This window comes from Diplotaxodon limnothrissa, linkage group LG11 (assembly GCF_057381915.1).
Source record: "Diplotaxodon limnothrissa isolate DT_005_m linkage group LG11, D_limnothrissa_male_GT1.1, whole genome shotgun sequence".
Lineage (NCBI taxonomy): Eukaryota > Metazoa > Chordata > Actinopteri > Cichliformes > Cichlidae > Diplotaxodon > Diplotaxodon limnothrissa.
In genome coordinates this window covers 15,134,761-15,156,052 of record NC_140606.1, presented here as the reverse complement: position 1 = coordinate 15,156,052, position 21,292 = coordinate 15,134,761, and the positions used below count along the sequence as shown (strand labels likewise).

The 21,292-nt window shown below is 39.3% G+C and overlaps 2 protein-coding genes across 3 annotated transcripts in view; both read right to left on the bottom strand.

Moving 5' to 3' along the window:
• Nucleotides 1-1,246: 1,246 nt before the first annotated feature.
• Nucleotides 1,247-10,251, bottom strand: LOC146622510 (double-strand-break repair protein rad21 homolog A-like). The gene is made up of 14 exons (XM_085365190.1): nt 10,137-10,251; nt 8,618-8,809; nt 8,322-8,451; nt 8,048-8,147; nt 7,449-7,555; nt 7,058-7,255; nt 6,795-6,920; nt 6,573-6,698; nt 5,218-5,441; nt 4,498-4,651; nt 2,703-2,848; nt 2,130-2,306; nt 1,854-1,937; nt 1,247-1,546 (listed from the first exon to the last, which is right to left on the bottom strand). Exons 2-14 carry the CDS (start codon nt 8,759-8,761, stop codon nt 1,355-1,357), a joined length of 1,908 nt encoding a protein of 635 aa, XP_085221316.1. The 5' UTR covers nt 8,762-8,809; nt 10,137-10,251; the 3' UTR covers nt 1,247-1,354.
• A 3,813-nt stretch (nt 10,252-14,064) lies between these two features.
• The window catches only part of LOC146622509 (exostosin-1b-like), a 49,774-nt gene continuing 42,546 nt past the window's right edge, over nt 14,065-21,292 (bottom strand). Inside the window, exons 5-11 of one of the 2 annotated variants that reach the window (XM_085366247.1) lie at nt 19,369-19,501; nt 18,828-18,946; nt 17,897-17,992; nt 16,598-16,720; nt 16,239-16,399; nt 15,974-16,145; nt 14,065-15,691 (exon numbers count right to left, since the gene is read on the bottom strand). In XM_085366247.1, coding sequence (XP_085222373.1) covers nt 15,506-15,691; nt 15,974-16,145; nt 16,239-16,399; nt 16,598-16,720; nt 17,897-17,992; nt 18,828-18,946; nt 19,369-19,501 — 990 coding nt within the window. In that variant the 3' untranslated portion in view covers nt 14,065-15,505. The remainder of the gene's footprint in view (nt 15,692-15,973; nt 16,146-16,238; nt 16,400-16,597; nt 16,721-17,896; nt 17,993-18,827; nt 18,947-19,368; nt 19,502-21,292) is intronic. The other variant, XM_085366248.1, reaches the window with a different exon arrangement.

Genomic DNA, 21,292 nt, shown 5'->3' with positions numbered 1-21,292 from the left:
ACAGCAATCTAACATTAAGGTTCTAGAAAGGCCTCCCCAAAGCCATTCCTGAGTTCAAATAAACTCTACCAATCCTGCAAAGAGGACTGGTCAAATATCCTTCCAAAATTATACCAGAAGGTTGTTCAAAAGGTAGAGCTTGCTAACAGCTAGCTAACTAACACACACACACACACACACACACACACACGCTTGTGCATACAAGTTTGACACAGTGTACATTCAAGATAACCCCAAATACATTAAAACTTTTGAACCATTTTTTTTAAGTCATTAAAGATGTTTACTATACAATTGTTCCAACCTTTTAATGATTTTCCTTACCAAGTATAAAACCATTAAAGGCCCTACATTTCCATGACATCTATGCCCACAATGTCATCTATGCTCACAACTGTAACATTTAGTATTTTTGATCCCAGTCTCTGGTTTTTGCATTTCAGTGCTTTCTTTACATGGTCAAGCAACAAGAAAAAACTGAAAGCAGAAATGAGCCTTTGAATTTAAGGTGAATCAATACTCTCCTGTTAGTAATCAAAGTACTTAAAACACTTTATTTCAAATCTTTACAGATGTATCACAACTAGAAGTTACCCAAAGACTAAAAAGGTGGGATAATGAACTTAACTGTAACAAGGACATTACCTAGTTATATAATGCAAAGAGGTGAATAAGCATAAACTTAAAAAGGTACAAAAAAGAAATTTACATGAAACTTAATCGACAAACTTCCTGAATTATACATCTGATACGTGATATTTAATGCCAGGTAAGATTGACCAATTTTTTTTAAAAAACAGATTAAACATTTTGTTTTTCAAAGAACAAGTGCAACAAGGAGAGGATGGGAAAGGTTACACTTCTGAGCAATAAAACAGTACCTTTGCAGAACATGGACAGTCATTACAGGATGTTTTATTGAAAAGTACACTGGGGGGCTTTATCTAAAATCTGCAATATTTCAGTTGAAACAGGGGCAATGATACAAAACTCAAGGAATAAGCAGACAATAGAAATTTAACTTGAAAGTTTACAAATTGGTGACTGAAAAATGTTGCTTTATAAATATTCTGTTAAACATTCTTCCTCGCTCCATTTGAACCAAGAATACTGCATGATTCAATCTGTAGTACAGTAAAATCTGTTATTTTAAAAAGTTTCCAACGCATTCGCGCCTAATCCCTCCCCCCTTCCCCCAGGGAAGAAGAAGGAGAAGAGAAAAAAAAAGAAGACGTGGGGGGGGGGGGGGGGGGGGGGGGGGGGCCCATCAGGAAAACACAAAATAAAAAGGAAAATAGTTGAGAATCAAAAATGTATGCCTGTTGCAAGCAGTGTTTGTTGGTTCTTCCAATGTCTAAATAAGGTGGAATTTTGGTCCAGCTGTGGCGATGATGTCGCTGTAGGGCTCAGACTGGGTCACTTCGATGGCTTGCTGCTTCTTCAAGACGAGGAAACTGTAAAACTTGGCGGCTGCCTGCTTCCTGTTGTTGTTCCGGCACAAGTCCAGCAGACTAACAGACTGTGCACCAGTCTTAGCCATAACGCGCTATGAGACAAAAGCATTAAATAGATGTATGATCAAACATAACACAACTTTGAGATGATTCTCACTGTTGAGGTCAATTTGTGAGGAAAAGTTCTTAAAAGACTACCATGTTTCAAATTTAAATCCATACCATGGATTAAATCCATCCAAACCATGTTGCAAGTAAAGTACAAAGGTTAGTTGTTGTTTTTTTTTTTTTAAAGCACTCTGTGAACTGCCCAAAGCCTTTTCATTATTACTTGCTAACAGGCTTAGTTATTTAAATTCCATTTTCAGAAATGTGTAAGCACCATAACAGCTTTCTTACCTGGAGACCATGCAGCATCTGTTGGGTTCTCTTGTTCCATCTCTTCTCTTCCTGATCTTGATCTCCACCCTGCCCTTCCTCTTCCTAAAGTACAAAAAAACAAACAAAAAAAAACAAAACAATGATTAGCATCAACTGGTCCAGACATGTATAGCCACACAGACAGAAAAACTACTTCTCTTGATTGGGAACTTTGGACAAATTGGCAACACTGTCAACTACAAATTCTCCAGTTTTGCATGTAAATAAATAAAAGAATAGGCTATTTCCACTCACCTCTTCATCGCTTTCATCCTTCTTGTCTTTTTCCTTCTCCCCAAGAAGGTTGAGTTCAGGGACAAGGTCTGTGAGGTTGAGACTACTCTCCTCTGGGGGCAATTCCACCTGAGGCATGTCTAACCTCTGAGGCACGACTGAGCGGTCAGCCAACTGCTGCGGCTCCAAGGGAACCATCTAAAAAAGGAAAGAAAGCAGAAAACATCAAAATCAGGACCGAGTTAATACAAAATGCAGTAACCTGAAATGTTTTATTTCTACAACTGGACCCATTTTGATGTTTCAACAGATTCAAAACAACTTCATCTGTTGGAACCTTTCTATTAAATAACATTTAACACGAATGTGACCCTAACCAGGTGAAATCTTTAAGCCTGGTCTAGGAAAACACTGTTTAAGAACTGAAAATCTAACAAGAATCAGCTGTCCATTATATACATTTTAGATACAAACAACAGCACATTGTTATACGCAATGCAAAGGTAAACTAGACATCTGTAATTTTGCTGATTTTACAGCATAAATAATTTTTATTTATTTATTTAAAAAAAAAAAAAGGAAATAGATATTCACAGGAAGGGTGCCGTCTTTGTCAAGAGCCTTGCGTTTGACTGCACGTGGGGTGGAGGGAGGGGGCATGACAGTTTCATCCAAGGCCGTTCTGCTGCCCTCCATTGCAGAGGCTGCCAGTATGCTGGGCTCCTCCATGATAGGCTGGTCTGAGGGACACAAAGAAAGAGATTAATTGAAAGTAGAGCTGGGCGATAGAACGATAACGATATGTATCGCGATATAACTTTTACTCGATAGAGAAATTAAGCTATCGCGATAGACCTCGCCGCTCTTGTCCTCAAAAAAAAAAAAAGGTCAGCCAATCCAAATTAAGTAGCGCAGAGCCGAACCAATCACAGCCGCAGCATCACGTCGCGTGACTTGTTACGTACAGCACAAGTGCCAAGCCGCACGTGTGTTTGTTTGGGAAGCAGCCAAGCAGCCAGCGGGTAATGGAGCCAGCGCGTAATGGAGGAAATGAGTGTGCCGACTAGAAAAATCAACCGAGCGTGACCGAAGAGAAAACAGATGATGGTTCCAATGCCGGAGAGATTGTCGAACGGAAGAGCCATAGAAGTTCCGTAGTGTGAAGGTATTTCGGCTATTTCAAGTCTGACAAAAAACAGAGTAGCGTGCACTGTAAATTGTGCCGAAAGCAAGTCTGGAAATACAATAAACTGGTGCATGCGTCACACTGTGCGCCACGTTATTGTTTCGGTGAAATTAATTTCTACAATACTGTTACTGTTAATTCTACTCTCTGCAGTGTTTAAATGCTTACATATACACAAAGTTACTGTCCATCCACACATACGACTCGGTTCTGCTTCTATGCCCCAGCTTTGTTTACTTTTTCCCACCGAGGCTTCTAGACTTCTGATTGGCCAACATTTCTGCACGGTTAGGAGTCTAGCGCCACCTGCTGCTTTGGCATGTTCATAGCAGCGTTTTCCTTCATTTCTGCCTTTATGTGTGGACGGGATTATTTTTTAAAACGAAAACGGAAAATCTCCGTTTTCAAAGATACCCGTGTACGTGTGGACGTAGCCTCAGTCTCTGACTGGAAGCGCTAATTCGTCATTCGGCTTTTGTCAGACTAAAGTAACTGTTAAAACTGTTTGAAAAGCTCAGCTATACAACAAGGAGAGATTGAGAATTTCCTTTTAGTTCTCAGTTTATTTGATATTGACAAAAGTTAGTCAGTTTTGTCTGTTCTTCTGTAAAACAAACTAAGATTTATTTTTAGAATTAATATTTTGTTTCTAAGTGGAATTGACAATTTAGTCTGTTTTGTTTGTTCTATTTTGAAACTTAAACGCTTTAGTGGCTGCCTTTTGTGTAGTTTGCAATATTTGCCTTTATTTATCTGAAAAAGTCTCATGTTCCTTAACTCATTCACTGCCAATGGCTGGCAGTGAATGAGTTAAACCCATTGACTCATTCACTGCAATTGACGGCTATAGACGTCAATGGCAGTGAATGAGTTAAGTACATCTACCCTGTTGAACTTATTATGGGAAATAAATATTTAAATAAAAACAAGCTGCTGATTATTTCACATTTTACTTGTGAGCAACGGCACATTTAAATCTTACAAATATAGTTATTTGGCTTATATCGTGATAGATATCGTTATCGCCTGAAATGAAAAAAACATATCGTGATATGAAAAAATCTCATATCGCCCAGCTCTAATTGAAAGTAATAACAACTGTCGAGGTGAACACCACCTTATTTGATGAAATATGGTCTCCCTTCTGAGGCTTTAACACAACTAATGACATGATCTCCTCTCGTCATTTCCAGCAGGACTTACCAGTAACATCTCTGTGCTGAGTTAAGACCTCGTCTCTAGGCACCTCTGGGTTCTCCAGTTCTTTGAGGAACTCATCCAGACTGTCTGCTTCGCCTCCCTTCCTCCTCTTCCTCAGCTCATCTGGCACCAGAGGTGTCAGGCAACGTGTGAACATCTGGTATCAGATATGTAAAAGTAAAAAAAAAAAAAAAACAACTTGTGAGAGGGGCGGGTGTTACTTTTTTTTTTTTTTTTTTTACACATTTAAAAACCACTATATGACAAGTTAGTATTAAAACAAAAATGCAGAACTGTTGGGGAGGACTCATGTGAGACAAAAGGAAATTGTCCTAAATTATGCATCGACACATTTTCTATTTAGTATTCAGAAGCAGTAACGTCAGTGTTAAAGGACAGGGAAAGAGGCAAAAACAATCACTTCCTCCACCTCCTGCTCCTTCAATGCTCTCATTGTAAATCCCACAATCTGAACAGAATGCCAATGAAAAAAATACTATGTTATAAATCTACTCCATCTCCTCTCCCTTTCCATTACACAGCAACTGAGGCTGACCTACTTGGAGAATTGGACTGCTGTTGTGAAAGCGGTGATAAGCACGCCAAAGTGCTAATATTCCTTAGCAGTGATTTCAGACAGGCAGCTGAAAGTCTGTGTTAGTTCTCAATGTGTGTGCGCATTTACCCACAAATACATGAATATTTATCACAAGCATTTGTTACCTTGAGCAGCCTGGCATTCCAGAGGGGCTGAGCAGGCAGAGAGAAGAGCTTCTCCACTCCTCCAGTTTCCTTCCACATCATAAGCTTCTTAGTGGGAGGGGCAAGGTCCAGGGTGGTGACAATATCTGAGTAGTCAGACAGTTGGGCTCTGATGGTCTTGCTGTCCAACTCCTTCACGCTGTCCACAATCAGTTTCCTTTTACGCTTGGCCTTGGTCTCTTTAACTGAAAAGAAACAAGAAAAAAAAAGTTCACAATGGTTATTTCACCATAACTACCCTACAACTAAAATTACAATTTTAACCTCCTAGGACCTGGCGTCCACATATGTGGACATCACATTTTGGGTTATTTAGACCAAAATACTCAATTTTGCTCTACAAGCACCTGATATCCACTTACGAGGACATTATACTGCTGCTGTTCTATCAAAATTTTAAACGAATATCCTCATATGTGGCTCTCATTTTTCTTAGAAACAAAAATTAAGTTAAAAAAAAATTTAAAAAAATCTGGTAATTCTTTGTTTTTACATTCATCGAGTCCCAATATGCCCAAATATCAAAGAGAAATTAAAAATGCATGCGATGGAAGAGTTCGGGTCTTAGGAGATTAAATTATTACGATAAGTGCTTAATGATGTTAAAGCTGTGTCTACAGAGAAGTTAGTAGTTTTTTCCCCTATGTTACACCAAGCAAACATGGTTCTGTTGTAATCACTCCAGCTGTATACACAAATGGCACATTTAATTCATTTGTACTATATGCCCGTAAATACAGCCTGCACTGTATTTTCATGCTTCCACTCTATATAGCCCATTATTACCCAGAGAGTAAGAATGTATTACACTAAGCATGTTTATTGGAAGTGAGGACATTATCTTCCTATCAAACCTGTGTACACCTGCAACTATGTGGCTTATCCTGCAAAATATAGACAAGTAAAACTAAAAGTTAATTGCTCTGAGCAAATTATATATCAGTCCTATTAATTTGCAGCACTGCCTTCAAATTTCTCAGTACAACTAGAGACATTAAATAGAAAAGCTATCACAGCACTAAAGAAAAAGTGTAATGTTATTAACTTTATCTGTAGTTGGTTTTAATTTTGTGGCTACTTGGTGCTTATTGCCATAAACTAATCACTTTTAAGCATTTAAAATTGCAGAGCGAGTGTGTTTATGCAGCATTGACTATAGAGGCCCCCCCCTTTTTTTTTTTTTATGGACCGCAATTAAAAAAAAAAAAGAAGAGTAAAACTGCAATGCTACAAAAGAATAATAAATAAAGAATTCAATTCAATTTTTTCTCCTCTTTAATGCAGCCTTTCATCTCAACAAAAGAGCGGGGACTTACCAGTGATATCAATGGGCTCCAGGGCAAAGGCCTCCTCCTCATTGTGAACCAGAGTGGTCTGTTCTGTCTGGTCAGCCATGGCAGGCAGGGGCTCTGGTGGACCTGAGTCTGGGCTGTCTGGGCCCGCTGGACACACGCATCAAAAGAGGCAATATGGTCACTTATAACAGCACACAACTGAGGAGTTTTATCACCATAGTTTCTACAATTTTGTTTACTTACGTGACTGGAGGTTGTCAAAGTCATCCTCATCATCACCATGATCTGGAGGCATCATGACACTTTCTGTAATAGCTGGAGGATCGTCAAAGATACCGCCGCCGTCTTCAGAGCTCAGCAGTTTGTCAACTAAGAAATAATACATTTAGCTTTATCATGTTATCATATCTCACAGAACAAGAATTGTTTGCCAAGTATGAGAATGATGTGGCAGTGATGATGATGCGGTCACCAGATCCCAATGTGTAAACAAATATGCTTCTCACCCAGCATCCCCCCATCACTGTTGCCCATGGAGCCGTCCCCAAAGTCATCATACTCCATGTGGTTGGATTTGTCAGGAAGATTAGCTGGACCAGGTTCAGCCTCAAGCAACAGGTTAGAAGCCGTCGCACCATGTATTATATCCTCCTCAAATGTGCTGGCATCACGCATCATCTCTCGGTCGTCCATGCCAAAGTCAGCTGAGGAGTACAGCAGATATTATAAAATATACACCACATTTCTCATTACACAGAAATGAATTAAACATTTCAAACCCCAATGGATAACAAAGACATAATTAGTAAATCTAAATTTGCCAAGTGTGGTGACCATTACCATGGTTGGGTTGTGCGATGTGTGTGTGTACACATGAGGACATAAATAATGACCTACCAAAGTCATTGTCTTGCAAGAGGCTCAGGTTGCCAACATCTTCCCTCATGGTGATCTCCTCTACTCTGCTCTGGTTCAGGGTGAACTGCTGAGCAACATCTATGTCACTATTTGAAGGAGAAAGCAAACAAAGGTATTAGAGATGAGTCAAACAGTTGCCTATGACGTTATTATAAAGCCTCCATGTCAGCCCATCACTGAAACTCAATATACTTGTTGTTAATTGCAGTATTTATTTATTCATTTATTTACAATACAACTTGCAGAACTACATTTTTCTATGTAGTATACAGACTTCCATTAGCTACAATAGCCCATGTTGGTCTTTGTCACCACTGTTTGAATCACCAAATAGCTGCTCTTATTTACAAAGTTTTCATCTTTCTGTTATTGAACAATCTGTGTAATGATGGCAATTGTGCAATGAGATGGGCTTCACTGACAATAAAAATGGTTGATGAAAGCAAAAATTGGGGGCATGCGTTGCTGTCATACTTAACACCAAGGACTGAAAACACAGACCTTACACTGCATCCTATAATTGACAAAAGTATTTGGTAGAAATTACAAAATAAGAGTCGTTTACATAGTTGACTTACTCCAGATCTGGAAGTGGCTGGTCAAAATCATGGAATTCTTCAGGTAAGGTGATAGCATTGTACGCTGCCTCTCTGTTTTCCTCAGGTAGATCCACTACACCTGAACACAGACAAGCAGCAACGTAGTTTTAAACACACAACTTTGTATGTGGTTCTTATTTATGAGGTGTAGCACAATGGATCAAAGTCAGTACCACAGCAATGGGCTGGAAAATGTTTTTATTTATTTGGGGAAAACGGATCAAAACTTCAAGAAACAGAAAAAAGACCTTACCTGGTCTAAAAGCCATTTTGATCTTGATGAAAGCTTCATTACAGTCAGCAAGCAGATACTTGGCCTTCCTGTGGTAAATTCTCACCACCCCAAGGAGCAAGTGGCCTGATGTACGCAATGCCATCTTCACCTAAAAAACAAAAGTGCCCAAAATGCTCAAAGAAAATAAATTTTTACAGGGTTATTTGTCCTGTTTTAGTATTTCACCAGCTCAAGATCAAAACAAGCATAGAAAGTGGACTGAAAAGTCTACAGTAGAACCACCAGAATACCTGAGACTATTTTTGTTGTGTTACCTTGGGTGAGATGATGCTCTCCACACTGCTCTCGAGGTTGCATTCAAACACATGGGCCTTGGTCAGCTTTTTGTCCCAATGGGCCGCCAGCCAGATCTTGGCCAGCGGCCCACGTTTGCTGAGGACAAAGTGGGCGTAGAACATTGCCCTGCTTCTCCTGGGTCACACGCTCACCCCTGTGGTATAATTTACCTGTAAACATAATAAAGTAGTAAAAAAAAAAAAAAAGTCAAGACAAAAGCATTACCATCCCTTAGGATTTGTGGAAAAACAATGCATCTTTTGCCCTACTTCAACAATACAATCCTCAACACTTTTGACTGTTCTTAATGTGGGATTAAGAGTCAAATCTACTTTTTGAAAAAGTCGAAGAAAACACCACTGGATAGTTGCACACGATTATTACTTAGTAATACGCTGCAACTATCATTTGGTCAGAAATATGCTGAATATTTAAGCCAAAATAAAACCTATTGCTTAATTACATATAACCTTGATGTTCCAACAAAACAAGCCATTACAAATAAAACGGATGGACACTCATGCAGATTGTGGAATAGAGATCCAAAATTTAACCAGGCCACCAAGCCGGAGTTGGGCAACAAGTCGCATGAGTCGTTAAGACACTACCCCATATTTTAAATAATAATGCCATCAGAATGCTTCTATTTAATAAACAGCGGTCTATTGTATCTCAAATTAACATTTTGAGACAACTTCGAAAGCCGCCGCTCATATTAAGCAGGGGGCTTGCTAGCTGGATTTACCGAGGCTACTTCATCCAATTGAGCTCCCTCGAAACACTTCGTATACTTTTTTTCTTACAAATAAATTAAAGTTATGAAACTTTAATTGTTACTTACTGCTGGTAAGATACTAACTACACATAGAAAGTGAGATTCGAACGTTATCAAAACATGCGCCGTGACTTCATTCAAGTTCCGCCTATTTCCCACTCTCCGAGGCAAACACTGTAAATGCACATGTCTATCTGTGGAAAGTCGCACTTTGGCGGCGCTTAACTTCAATAATACGACAACGTTTTACATTTCCAAAATGCAATAATTAACTAGAAAAGCCCCACGCGTCTTTGAACACGCACTTCAGACAGTTTAACACGTTAAAAGCGCCAAAGAGTGGTCTGCGCCAGCAAATAGCCGGCGCCATCAAGTGGGATGAACTAAATTAGCCAGCAGCTAACTACAAAAGAAGCAGTGAGCAGCTTCGCGGTGAAGCAGAAAATGTGGATCAAACTGAATTAACTTAATTTGAGCAAAACCACAAATTTTATAAAATGGCAAGAACACAAACGAAGCACGTGAGGGGGGGAAGTGAAGCGCACAGGAACAAGGCGCCCATACTTTTTCCCTCTACACTAGCACAATACTATCGCTAACTGCTGGCTAACGGCTTCTTTTACACTGAAGGCCGCAGTGAATAAACTCACACATGCATGCTTACTTCCTATTGTAAAATACACAAAACTGCGCCCAAATATTTCCGCTGCAAACACACTTACCGACAGTATCCCCTCTTGAGCGAAACCCCAATGATTAAGTTATTTCTCCCAGCAAATTCTTCCCTGTTGTACTCATTAAAACAGCCAAGATGGCGCCAGTCGCCTTCCTCCCGCTCACCGCTGTCCTTTTAAAATCGACAGGATGTTTACAGTCAAAAATGGCGAAGGAGGAGTCTGCTAAGAAGGGTGATACTAACAGACAGCCTGCTGTGAACGGCAGCGGAGGATAGGAGGCGCTGTTGCACAGAGATCGCCAAGGTAATTTTAAATTCTGAAATATATATCGCGTATGTATTATTAAAATTTCAACAACAACAACAACAACCACAATAATACATATTAATAATCTTTTTTAGGACTTGCTAAGGCGACTGAGCTAATCAAGGTTATGTTAAAGACTATGTAAAGAGCAAAAAATGATCGGTTGTATTCACGTGGGATGGTAACACTCAAACAATGTCAATCCTTCTAACAGTATCCTTAGTGGGCAGTGAAGTGGTCATCCATGCAGTCCATAAACCATTTTAGACACAGAGATGAGGAACATGGCTAACAGACTGACTCATCTACAATCAAATTACAAAATGGACTAAGAGGATTTGTCTCATAGGCTACAGCATCTGTTGCATTACAACTGCTGCCAGCTGAGCATGTTTGTAATTTAGCAGCAGCAGCAAAGCTCTGTATCACTATATGAGGGAGATATCAGAGGAATTACTCTGTTAAATTCGTTGTTAAAGAACTGATTCATAACAATATTATTAGTCATCTTCAGTGAACATCAAATCCTAACAAGACAGTATGAAGTCACAAGGTCTGTTTATGCACCACAATCACATAATGCCGCCACATTCCTCGTGCATTCAGTCAATGTGATCTAGGCCAGATTACATTGGGGGCAAAAATACATAAAAAGTGAATATATTTCAAAACTGGATGGAGGTGTTTGAATGGATTACATCACTAATTTATGGGGACATCGTATGAAGTTTTAGAAAATGGTCTATGACCCATTTTAACACACTTTACTCCAGAGCCGCGTCTGGATCGCAACACAGTTTTGAGCTTCCATCTGTTAAACAAGATAATATTATCTAGATGATTGCTGTCTGCAGCTATGATGTGACGGATACGCCTTAATAGCTTTAGAGAAAGCAGCCACTTCTCTGTTGATGCTTTCCTGCTTTAGATGAGCTCCTACGTTTGATGTACAAGGTTTGAGTCAAAGCCTGAATGCATCTGATTATCTACATCTAAAAAACAGAAGTATATTATTATCTGCAAAGCTCTATTTAAGTTGAAAAACCCCCACTTAGGCTGTACTGCATTCTTATATGCAGAGATATGCAGAGACTTGCAGAAAAGGATGAAGCCTAAAAACAGCTGGAGATTTTTATCTAGGCAAATACTTAGGACTTGTATTCCTTTAATCCTGTGAAATTAATTGATTCTGGTTATTAGAGCAATAATGTCCCTAATCTAAATGTATTCAATTAAGTCACCACAGGGAGCACCATCAACTCTTCTGCAACGTAACTGCCTGTTAGAAGTCCTGTATGGCATTCAGATGAGCTGCAGATGTACTCTTCAAACTCTAAATGACTTATTCCTCACGTGCTTAGTTTTCTTTAAATATATGCATTTGCATAGACTAGATATCATCTACTTTTTTTTATTTTTTTATTATGGATAAAGACAGTTAAGTGTTTTATACCACTTGCAATAGAAGTGTAACAGAAAAGCAAATGTGCTCCCTCAATATAGTTCAAAATGCACAATGACTCTCAGGATTTTATCCCAAAAGGCAGCATGGAAGAAACATGAAATCCTTTATAATGAATTGTTTTTAGTTGCAGTGTTTGAAGTAAAGTAAGGCAAACAGACACCATGACTATATAAATTCCCATATCCCAAGAGATCTATATTGGCACTACAGAAAATAATATGTCTTATGACTTCAAATGCAGCAGAGATAGAGAGAGAAAAAAAGAAGCCCTTTCTTCTCTTTCTGAAGCTTGAGTGTGTCCTCAATCATTTCTCTTAGCATGGCATAATGTTATCTGATAGGGAGTGGCATTTCTCAGATTTGGCCCTGAGTCACAGTGCTTAATCCGACAGCAGGGAATTGTCCTGCCTGCCAAAACTGAGACCCATCACCACAGCAGATACACATCTCATCACCAGGATTAAGGAAAGTTGAACTGATTTGCAGAACATTAAAAAAAATAAAAATAAAAAAAAATACAAGAATACTTTTGGCATTGGATAGCATCCCCAAGGCGCTGTGGAAAAACTCCAGCGGTATCATCTCTGTAGTTTCCCACTTCAGTTTATCTAAAACTACACATTTTCAGCGACGCATCTAAATCATTTCTTTCTGAATTGGACCACACCGTGGATGTGGACCTGGTGTGAGTGTCCAAATGGTGTTCTTTTTGGTGTGACATGATAATTCATCCTGACTGGGCATTAGTCCAGCTTTTTCCAACTGCAGATCTTTTTTTGCTTTGAGTTTTGCCCAGTTGAGTTTGTGTGTGTGTGCGTGCGTGCGTGCGTGCGAGTGTATTGGAGGGAAGCAATCTTTCCTGTAGCTGTTGCTCCAGCTGAGTTGGCAGCTCTCATGCACCATGGGATCATCCTGGATAGATGCTGTTATTTATGTAGCGTGTCTAAACCAATCATCCTGACACAGATTTATGTAAACACTGCAGTTTCTTGGCATAGGATGAAATTCACACAAGCACAAGAAGGAAGCTGGAAGCATTATTCAGTTTGGCTCTTCTTTAGTGTGCACAGTACACAAAATATGTTTTGGGAGCCTAAAAATGGGTTGTGGGTAGGTCAAACAGGAAAAGGCAACAGAGCAAAAAAAGGGTATCCGGATCGCAGCCAAACAAAATTCCAACTTTAGTTTCAAAGTAACGAAAATTAAAACCAAAAACCACACAAAGAAAACCGTAAACTTATATCAAACATTTTATTAGATTTTTTTTTTCTCGCCCCTGATTTGTTTTTATAAAATTCATTTTACAAAATTCAGAATTTTCCACTATCTTTCCAGCTTAATCTCTATAAAATTAGGTCTGCAGTTACAGAAGAGAGTGAAGGAAGCAGGCAGAGATTCATTCAGGTCACAATCCTGTCAGATGAATACCGCGTGTGAAAATTTACAGTATGTGTATTACATGTACTACTACCGCTATGACAACTGGGAAGGAGGAGGATTTTCGGGGGAATTCGCAAGTACAGTAATACAAGGCAGTATGCGTGTCAGGATGAGTTCAAGAAGACATTGAAAAATTATGCTATTACAGAAAAGGCAGGAATGTTTGTATCAGATGTGTGGTTATAGCATTCCAGTGTTGAACAATATCATTTAGGCAGCCACTATGAGTTACTGGATTTTGATAAAGGAAAAAAACACTACGAAGCAAAAGGCAGATGAGGAAAACTTTAAACTCGTGACAGTATTTCTTCTGAAGGCACATCAATATGTAACCTCTCGCCCTCTCAGATATTAACACAAGGGCACAGAAAAGAAAAAGATAGAGAAAATGTCACCTTATATATATTGCACCGAGTTTATTTCAGAAATGCAATTCTGTTTTTTGTTTTTTAAATTTACTGTCAAGCTGATAGCACATTCTCTGAAGTGAAAAATACCATGCAGCACCCTCATCTTTGGACTTCCCCTTCCTTTTTCTCCCCATATAGACACAAAAAACACACCTGCTGGACCAAATAAATATGAGAAGGCGAATGGAGTTCTTCATATGAGAAAGGGAAATGGAAAAAAAACGAATGCTTGTATTGGCACATACAAAGGGCCGAGGAGCTTATCAAACTAATCATATGCTTGATCTTCTTTAAAAAAAAAAACAAAAAACTAACAGAAACAAACAAAACAAATTATGCAATCAGTGAGGTTTTTGATTGTGTGTATTCTTTAAAAGGAACATTGAGAATAATCCCTTACTACAGGATCTCCAGGACATTCCCCAAGCTGAACATTTCTACCCAGTTAGAAATAATGCAAATGCTCGGTGCAAATGTTTGTCAGCCGCGTCCTATTTATTTATTCTAAGTGAGGAAAAGTGGTAGTCTCTTCAGTATCATTTTTAAATTAGATAAAGGGTTTAAATGATTTATGAGGATTTAGGCATATATATATAAATCTTGCCAAAAAGTTTTTCTTTCTTGCCTTTTCACAGTGGTGTGTGTTTCAATTAGTTGGCTCAGTTTGCTAAGCCTGTTCTAACAAAGGCAAAGCTGTATTGTTCTAGCCAAAACACATGTACAAGTATCCTAGCTTGTTATTTAAGAAGACTTTTTTCTAAAAAGCTCTCAGGGAAGTACAGTCTTGGATTCAATGAGAGATTTCTATCCCTGCATTTGCAAATCTAGTTGTGTAAGTTGGCTTTAACACCATTATAATTATACCATGAGAATGTAATCAGAATAGCACATGACAAGACTCAGATTTTTTCTTTTTTTGCTCATATGAATGAAAGCATGAATGAAAGAGCTACAACAAAATATATAAAAGCTGACTAGGAAGATTTTACTCCACGTTCCATGATTTCATTTACACAGAAAATAACAAATGACGGGGGAAACCAACAAAATAAGATAAAACTGACAGCAGCAAGATCAAAGTGCTCATTCTGCACCATGTCTTTTTCGGAGATTCCCAGATCCCAACGGCATCAGATAAAACTGTGAGGCACTGTGAATATCAGATCAACGACCGCAACTCAATTCTGTGGTCGCGGCTTTGTTTCCTCTCTTAACCCACTCTAAACTATTGGTTTTAAGACAATACAGAAAGAGTAGTGCTGGCCGTTCATCCACTGTATAAAAAAATAGCTAAACACAATCCAAAATAGTGTTATCCTCTTCATAATTATCAGTAATATTCTATCAGCAAAAACTTGCAGAATCCTGTGCATAGTGTACAGACCAGACCTGTCTCTTTCAGCGGGGTTGAAAGTGGTTTGCCACTGATGGGATACTGAAGCAGCAAGCTGTGAATTCAGACTCCAAGACCGCTTTGCTTCAAGGTCGAGAACCTTTAGCTCCTCAGGTGAGCTTCAGCAGGTGGTAGTCAGTGTAAATAGTGGGACTCTTGTGGTCAGGTCTCTCCAGTACACATTACAGTAGGTCAGAAAGGAGACACGGAGGAAGTACCAAGAACAAAAAAAAAAAGACACAGCCGCATCTGTTCCAGTTTCTTTTTCCCCAGTTCCAAACCCCATTTGCTTCTCTACTGATCCATCCATGCAACTCTGAAAAGGCTGTGCGCATCTCTGTATGGTCGCCCCCCTCACTCTTTCTTTGTAGTGTCCAGAGAACGGGGGGGCTCAGGAAGGTTATAGCCTCTCTATGTCCCTGTACTTTTTCCGCAGAATGGACACCTGGTCTTTGAACAGGACTGGGTCCAGCCTCATTTGAGAATGGATCAGGGGCATGGTGCCAAACCAGTTGGCAAACTTGTTCATGCAGGTCTGACGCTGGGCAAAATGGTCCGGGTCAGCCCAACGAGATGCTCGGGAGCTCTGTGGATGGAAGGTGCGAGAGACACAGACAGTGGCAGAGGGTAAGAGATCAACAAAATAAATGATTCATCACCAATGACAGTGACCTTTCTGAGGCAATATTGCAAGAATACAAATTTAAATTCAGGTTTACAAATGACGACTGTTTTGTTTTGTTCCTTGACAGGAGGGATTTAGTGGAACTAAAGGCTATCAGAGCATAAAACACTTAACTGTGGATGATAATAAACAAATCCACAAAACCATCAACACAATTTAAGAAAAAAAAAATAAATGCCCCACCTGTCCCATCATGGTTTCCTTGTATTGTTTCTTCTGGGTGACCTTGATAGGTGGCAGTTTAGTCACCAACGACACCAAAAAATTCATGAGAATGTCCTCACAGTTGGACATCTGGTCAACCATGATCTTCAGACTGGCTGGAAGGTAGGTGGTGTACAAGTCGTGGTAGTATCTAAACAGGAAGTTTGACAGAGTGACTGATTATAATAAAAGGAGAAACTGTGTAAGCTCTGGACTAAATGGAATCGGAGATGAGTGACAGTACTTGTGATAGATAGCAGCCCCGGTCAGCACCATGGAGTAGTCATTGGTCCATTTAGATGTGTAACCCCACCGCTCTTTGTTGCTGTCCCAGAAGTGGCTACGGGCCGGGTAACCAACAATGCGGTCTGGGAAACTCTGCCACACTGTGAAGGCAAAGTCAACCTGGATCGAGATCACAGAGAAACAAAGTGAGACGGGCAGAAAACACAGCACATGAGGACAGGAGAACAGATGATTCCAGAGAAGTGTACCAACAGCATAGAGAGAGAGATGATAAATAGAAAATGACTAGCTCGAACTTGGGCCACTTTTGGTCTTAAATGAAAACACAGTACAAGTGAAGTATGATGACAGTCTGACCTCTGTAGTGGAAAGCACCGTGTCCTCGTCCAGACTGAGTACAGCATCGGTGGGGATAGTGTTGTAGGGCAGAAAGCGGCTGCTTATCACCTGGTGTGATTTGGAAAACACAAGCAAATGTGACTGGGCGAGAGAAAAGAACAAACAGCTTTACTGTGCAGCTGATTACCAAATGACACTGTATGAATTAGCCTCATATGAGCACAAGTGAGGTGCATGTGCTTAACAGACGGCACCAACAGTCAGTGTCTTTCATGTCTCTTTGTGCTACAGAGCTGTTCATCTTACAGAGTCAGTGACAGTACAAACACACCGTGTTAATGAGGAGCTTAAAAACACAGATCAGGATCCATAAGTAGAAGAGTGCTTTTCCCTACAGTCTCTCATATATCTCTCTAAATATAGTTAAAAATAACTATTTTATTAGGTGATCATAAGGACTAAAAAATAAAAATGTGTCTAGACTTCTAAATGTCACTTTTAATCAAAGTGTAGAATGTGGGTTTTTAATCGCTGTCAGCAACAACCTTGTTGGCCACACTGGCATTCGACCCACGGGGCTTTAGTTGAATAAATACCTGCAAGTTTCTTATACACTACAAGTTTCATTTTGCTTGGAAACATGTTTACAGGATAAATACCGATAAACCTCCTTGAATCAAGCTCCAAGAAGTGAGAGAGAAAGACACAACGTTCCAGTGCCATGTCTGAAAAGCACTTATGCTCAAAATTTAAGTCTTTTTCATTATTTCTGAGACCTAAATGATAAATCCAACATTTTTGTATCGAATCCCCAGTAAATATAAAATAGGTTTAGATATTGAACCTATAGCTGACACACTCTAGCATCCTCCTGCATTAGGGAGGCTGTGGTCTTAGATTAGTAAGTGTTGAAAGCATAAAAGGTCATGCAGTAAACAGTAAATTAAAAAGGACCCAAAGGCTGTACTTGTTAGAAATTCACCTGTGCCGTCTGCACTGATTCCCACTAATAGAATTCACTGATGCAGCCCAGGTTGAGCTTTAGTGATTCTTCCGAGAAGAATGGGGAAAAAAGAAAATAGGTGTACTTCCGCTTAAACCAAGCACCAAGTAAAGGTATGAATGCTTATGTAACATTTCAGTGGTTAATTTTAAATTAAACACACACATAACTGCAAAAACTGTTTTTGTTTTGACATTGTTGAATACTGTGTGCAGTCCAATAAATACATTTAATTCAGTTTAAGAAGATTTGTGAAATAAAACCAAATGTGGACAACTTGCGTAATATGACACATACACGCCTAAGGTTTTTACCTTGCTTTCTCCTTCTATTACAGTAACAGGGACTGATGTGGCAGGCCAGCGGTGCTTGGCAGGAAGAGGCTTTTCACAGTTCCACAAAACTATCACCTGCACAAAGAGGGGAAAAAAGTATGGATTAAAGATAAACACCATGAAGAAGACCTCATTTTAATTTCAAAATCATCTCTTTACTAGCTTTGTAGAAGACAACAGCATCTTCATGAAACTGCATATCTATTTTCAGAACTGTCACACCACCTACACGACAGTGATGTGTCATTACTGTAAATGCTGAAACAAAATGTACTGTGAACCCAATATTCACTGAAAAAGGCGACAGGATTGAATGAACACACCGAAACCCGTGCTGCAAAACACAGCACAGACACATAGTAGTTAAAACACTGCCACCATATCTTAAACAGCTCTGTGTCTGAATTTCAACAGTATTTAAGCACAACTTTCACGTCAGCAGAACAGCTGTACATTACATAGTTCTACTGCTAATGGCTTCTTATATTTCCTACAGTGTGCATTACCAGAGTATAAAAGGATCCGGAGAGAGTGGAGTGTTGGGGTGGATGTGTTGTGGCAGGAATGTTGCAAATGCAAATGATTTGGACAGCCTCCCTTCATCTCTCCAGCATGAATAAAATACTGCAGTTCAAAAGCAGCTTTAAACCAACAGCCGCACTTTGGTGATACGATAAACCTGAGCAATGACATAGCAGCAGACCTCCCTTTCCTACCAAAGCGGCTTTGCTTGTGTGGGTTGTCCGGAAAATGTCTTTAAATAATGCTTTGGAAACTTTCTGCATTTTAGGATGCAAAACATTTAAATTAACTGACAGAAGGAAATCACATCAGCTTCACGGAATAACCTCTGTGGATCGGGTGTGTCTGAGCATAGCTGTGTGTACGTGTGTGTTGGGTTTTTATTGACCTGGGCACAGTACTGGGATTTGGCCACAGCGACAAGTAACTTCATGACCGGCTGGGACTGGGAGACCAGTGGAGTGACCACATGAATGATCGCTGTAAACTTAGAAGGTGGCTTAATACCTAGAAGGCAAAAAAACAAAAAAAAACAGGACACGGTATTTAAAAAACAACCTTTTTCTTCTCACACATCTACTTCAAGCTGTGTGGATGCATAGCTGAACAGGTCTAATTAGGTCTGTAAAGGAAAGGAAGCCAGTTAACCAAATCCCAGTGTCAACAACAAGCCAAATATCTGGCCAATTAACACAAATTAGCACAAACACAACATGGCAAGTGTAACTGATGTGCTTCTCTGACAAATCATAAAATAATAAATATGCATTACATAACTTGTCCGTGATTTACATATTAGTTTACAAGCACTTAACACCTGTCACACACCACCTGTGTCTGTGTTGTGCCATAAATAAAATCAGTCTAACCAAGCCTGGGGTCTCTCAGTAATGTTGTTCCTATACTGCATGCATGATTGATTAACTGACCCAGCTCAGCGTAGTAGAAGGGAAAGTCTCTCAGGGAGGTGGAGTACTGAGGCAGGGTGAAAAGACCTCCAGGAAGACTGTTCCACATGAGGTTACTTCTTGAGGTGTGCAGCAGCACCCGGTCCTGAATTATCTACAAGAATAGGAGAGGGGAGTGGGGGGGTGGGGCAAGATCACATTTTTCAGTAAATTTGTAATTTGATCATAAATAAAATCACAACAGTGCTTTTCCTGAGTTATTTCAAGACAAAGAAACTTCTCACTGTTCTCACAAGGACTGAGGAAATAGAGTTGTGCGTCGAGATTGTGCATGTCCAATCCAACATGCTGCTTGGGACTGAGTGCAGGCACAGATCCTCTGGCACTTCTCAAAATTAACAACTGAAATTACGAGTCACTTCAAATAAATAAGGATCCTGCAGAATACAAATGAGGGGCTTTTTGTCGTCATCTTGTTGTGCCTTCTAATAAACGTCCTTTCATTCTGTTATTTGAATCTCTTTTAGGGTTTTTGTCAACTAATTTTTGGCTGTGCTTTGCAATTTCTCATCTTTCAGTTTCCCAGTTATATAAATGAATTTCAGGTTTTCATCGGTATATTTTATATATGTGTAACAAATGACAGAGTTGGATTTAGACTAGAATTGACAGTGACCGATCTATTTTGAGAAATTGAGATGATATGAATCTGTGAAAACAGACATCAGTTCAAAACGCTGAAATCTGATGTTGTAAGATCCTCACACAGTAAAAGCCTTTATGCACCAGATGCATAAACATCGTGTGAATGTTTCATGCATTAAAAATATTTCTCAGACCAAACACATCATTTCGCTGGACAAATTTGCAGCACTTATTTTTTTCAAGTCAAGCTCAATTTTTTAGAATTTTTAAATCCAAATAGAGATCTGATCATTCAGTCCACTGCATTTGACATCAAGTGTGTTTGAAGCTCAAAATGTGCACTGGTACCAAATATAGAAATGGTAAAATAATATTTTACCTCACTGACATCATTAATATTGAGTAACAGCAGTTGTGACATAGCTTTAACTCAAACCATGAAATTCTCTCTGTTGTCGTGATCTTGTGAGAACTGAATGAACCCAGTTTTCCCCCTTTTATTTTTAGGAAAACATTACGATGCTTGATTTTGTTTTCCTTTTTTCTTCTTCCTTTAAAAAAAAAAACAAACTAAAATAAATAAATTTAAATAAATTGTTTAAGAACGATTTTTAAAAAAAAATCAGAATGTCATGACAGTTTTTCGCAATGGACTCTCTGTAACGAAATTAAAAGTCATGTTTAGTTATTTAGTCCAATATTACATTCTGTATGCTTGTAAGCTTTGCAAGCCCAAGCATCACCTGTTCCCACTGACATTCCCAGATGACTCCTAGACATTAAGAGGATATCCTAATAGAAATGTTATGTGTCCTCAGTAGTTATGGTGCAGCTACAGACCACAACAAACCCTGTTTATTTCTAGCAGAATACATGTGGTGATAAACGTGATTGTTCAGGTTCACTTTTACCTTGTTTATGGCAAAATATCAAGAATCCCCAGATAATGGTAGCTCGCTAAAAGAGTGCATCAGGAGTCAAAACATAGCTAATTTGGTGTTGCACTGTGGGATATGTCGGTACAGGGTTAAGATGCTGAGTGTAAACAGATCGAACATCAGCTTCTCGGGGTTGTAACTTTAGCCCGCTGACACGGAAAAGCCATCTCTGCCTTCTAATGCTCTGACTTACTTACTCTTGGTATGAAATGTCTGTAAAGTTATACGAGCATAACTATTATTGGTGTGAATTGCAGTCAGTCATAAGACTGACTGCATGTTATGGAAAACAGCTGTAACATGATCTTCTTCACCTGCCATTCAGATAGTTTTTCAGTCACTTAGAGGTCACCTTCATTTGT

Bases quoted from the DNA above. Each gene is read 5' to 3' on its own strand.
- LOC146622510 (XM_085365190.1), bottom strand. From the start codon at position 8,761: ATGTTCTACGCCCACTTTGTCCTCAGCAAACGTGGGCCGCTGGCCAAG. The intron at 7,256-7,448 runs GTAGGTCATTAT...TGTACTCCTCAG, and splicing joins CTTGCAAGACAATGACTTTG to CTGACTTTGGCATGGACGAC. The intron at 6,699-6,794 runs GTAAGTAAACAA...GCGTGTGTCCAG, and splicing joins CTTTGACAACCTCCAGTCAC to CGGGCCCAGACAGCCCAGAC.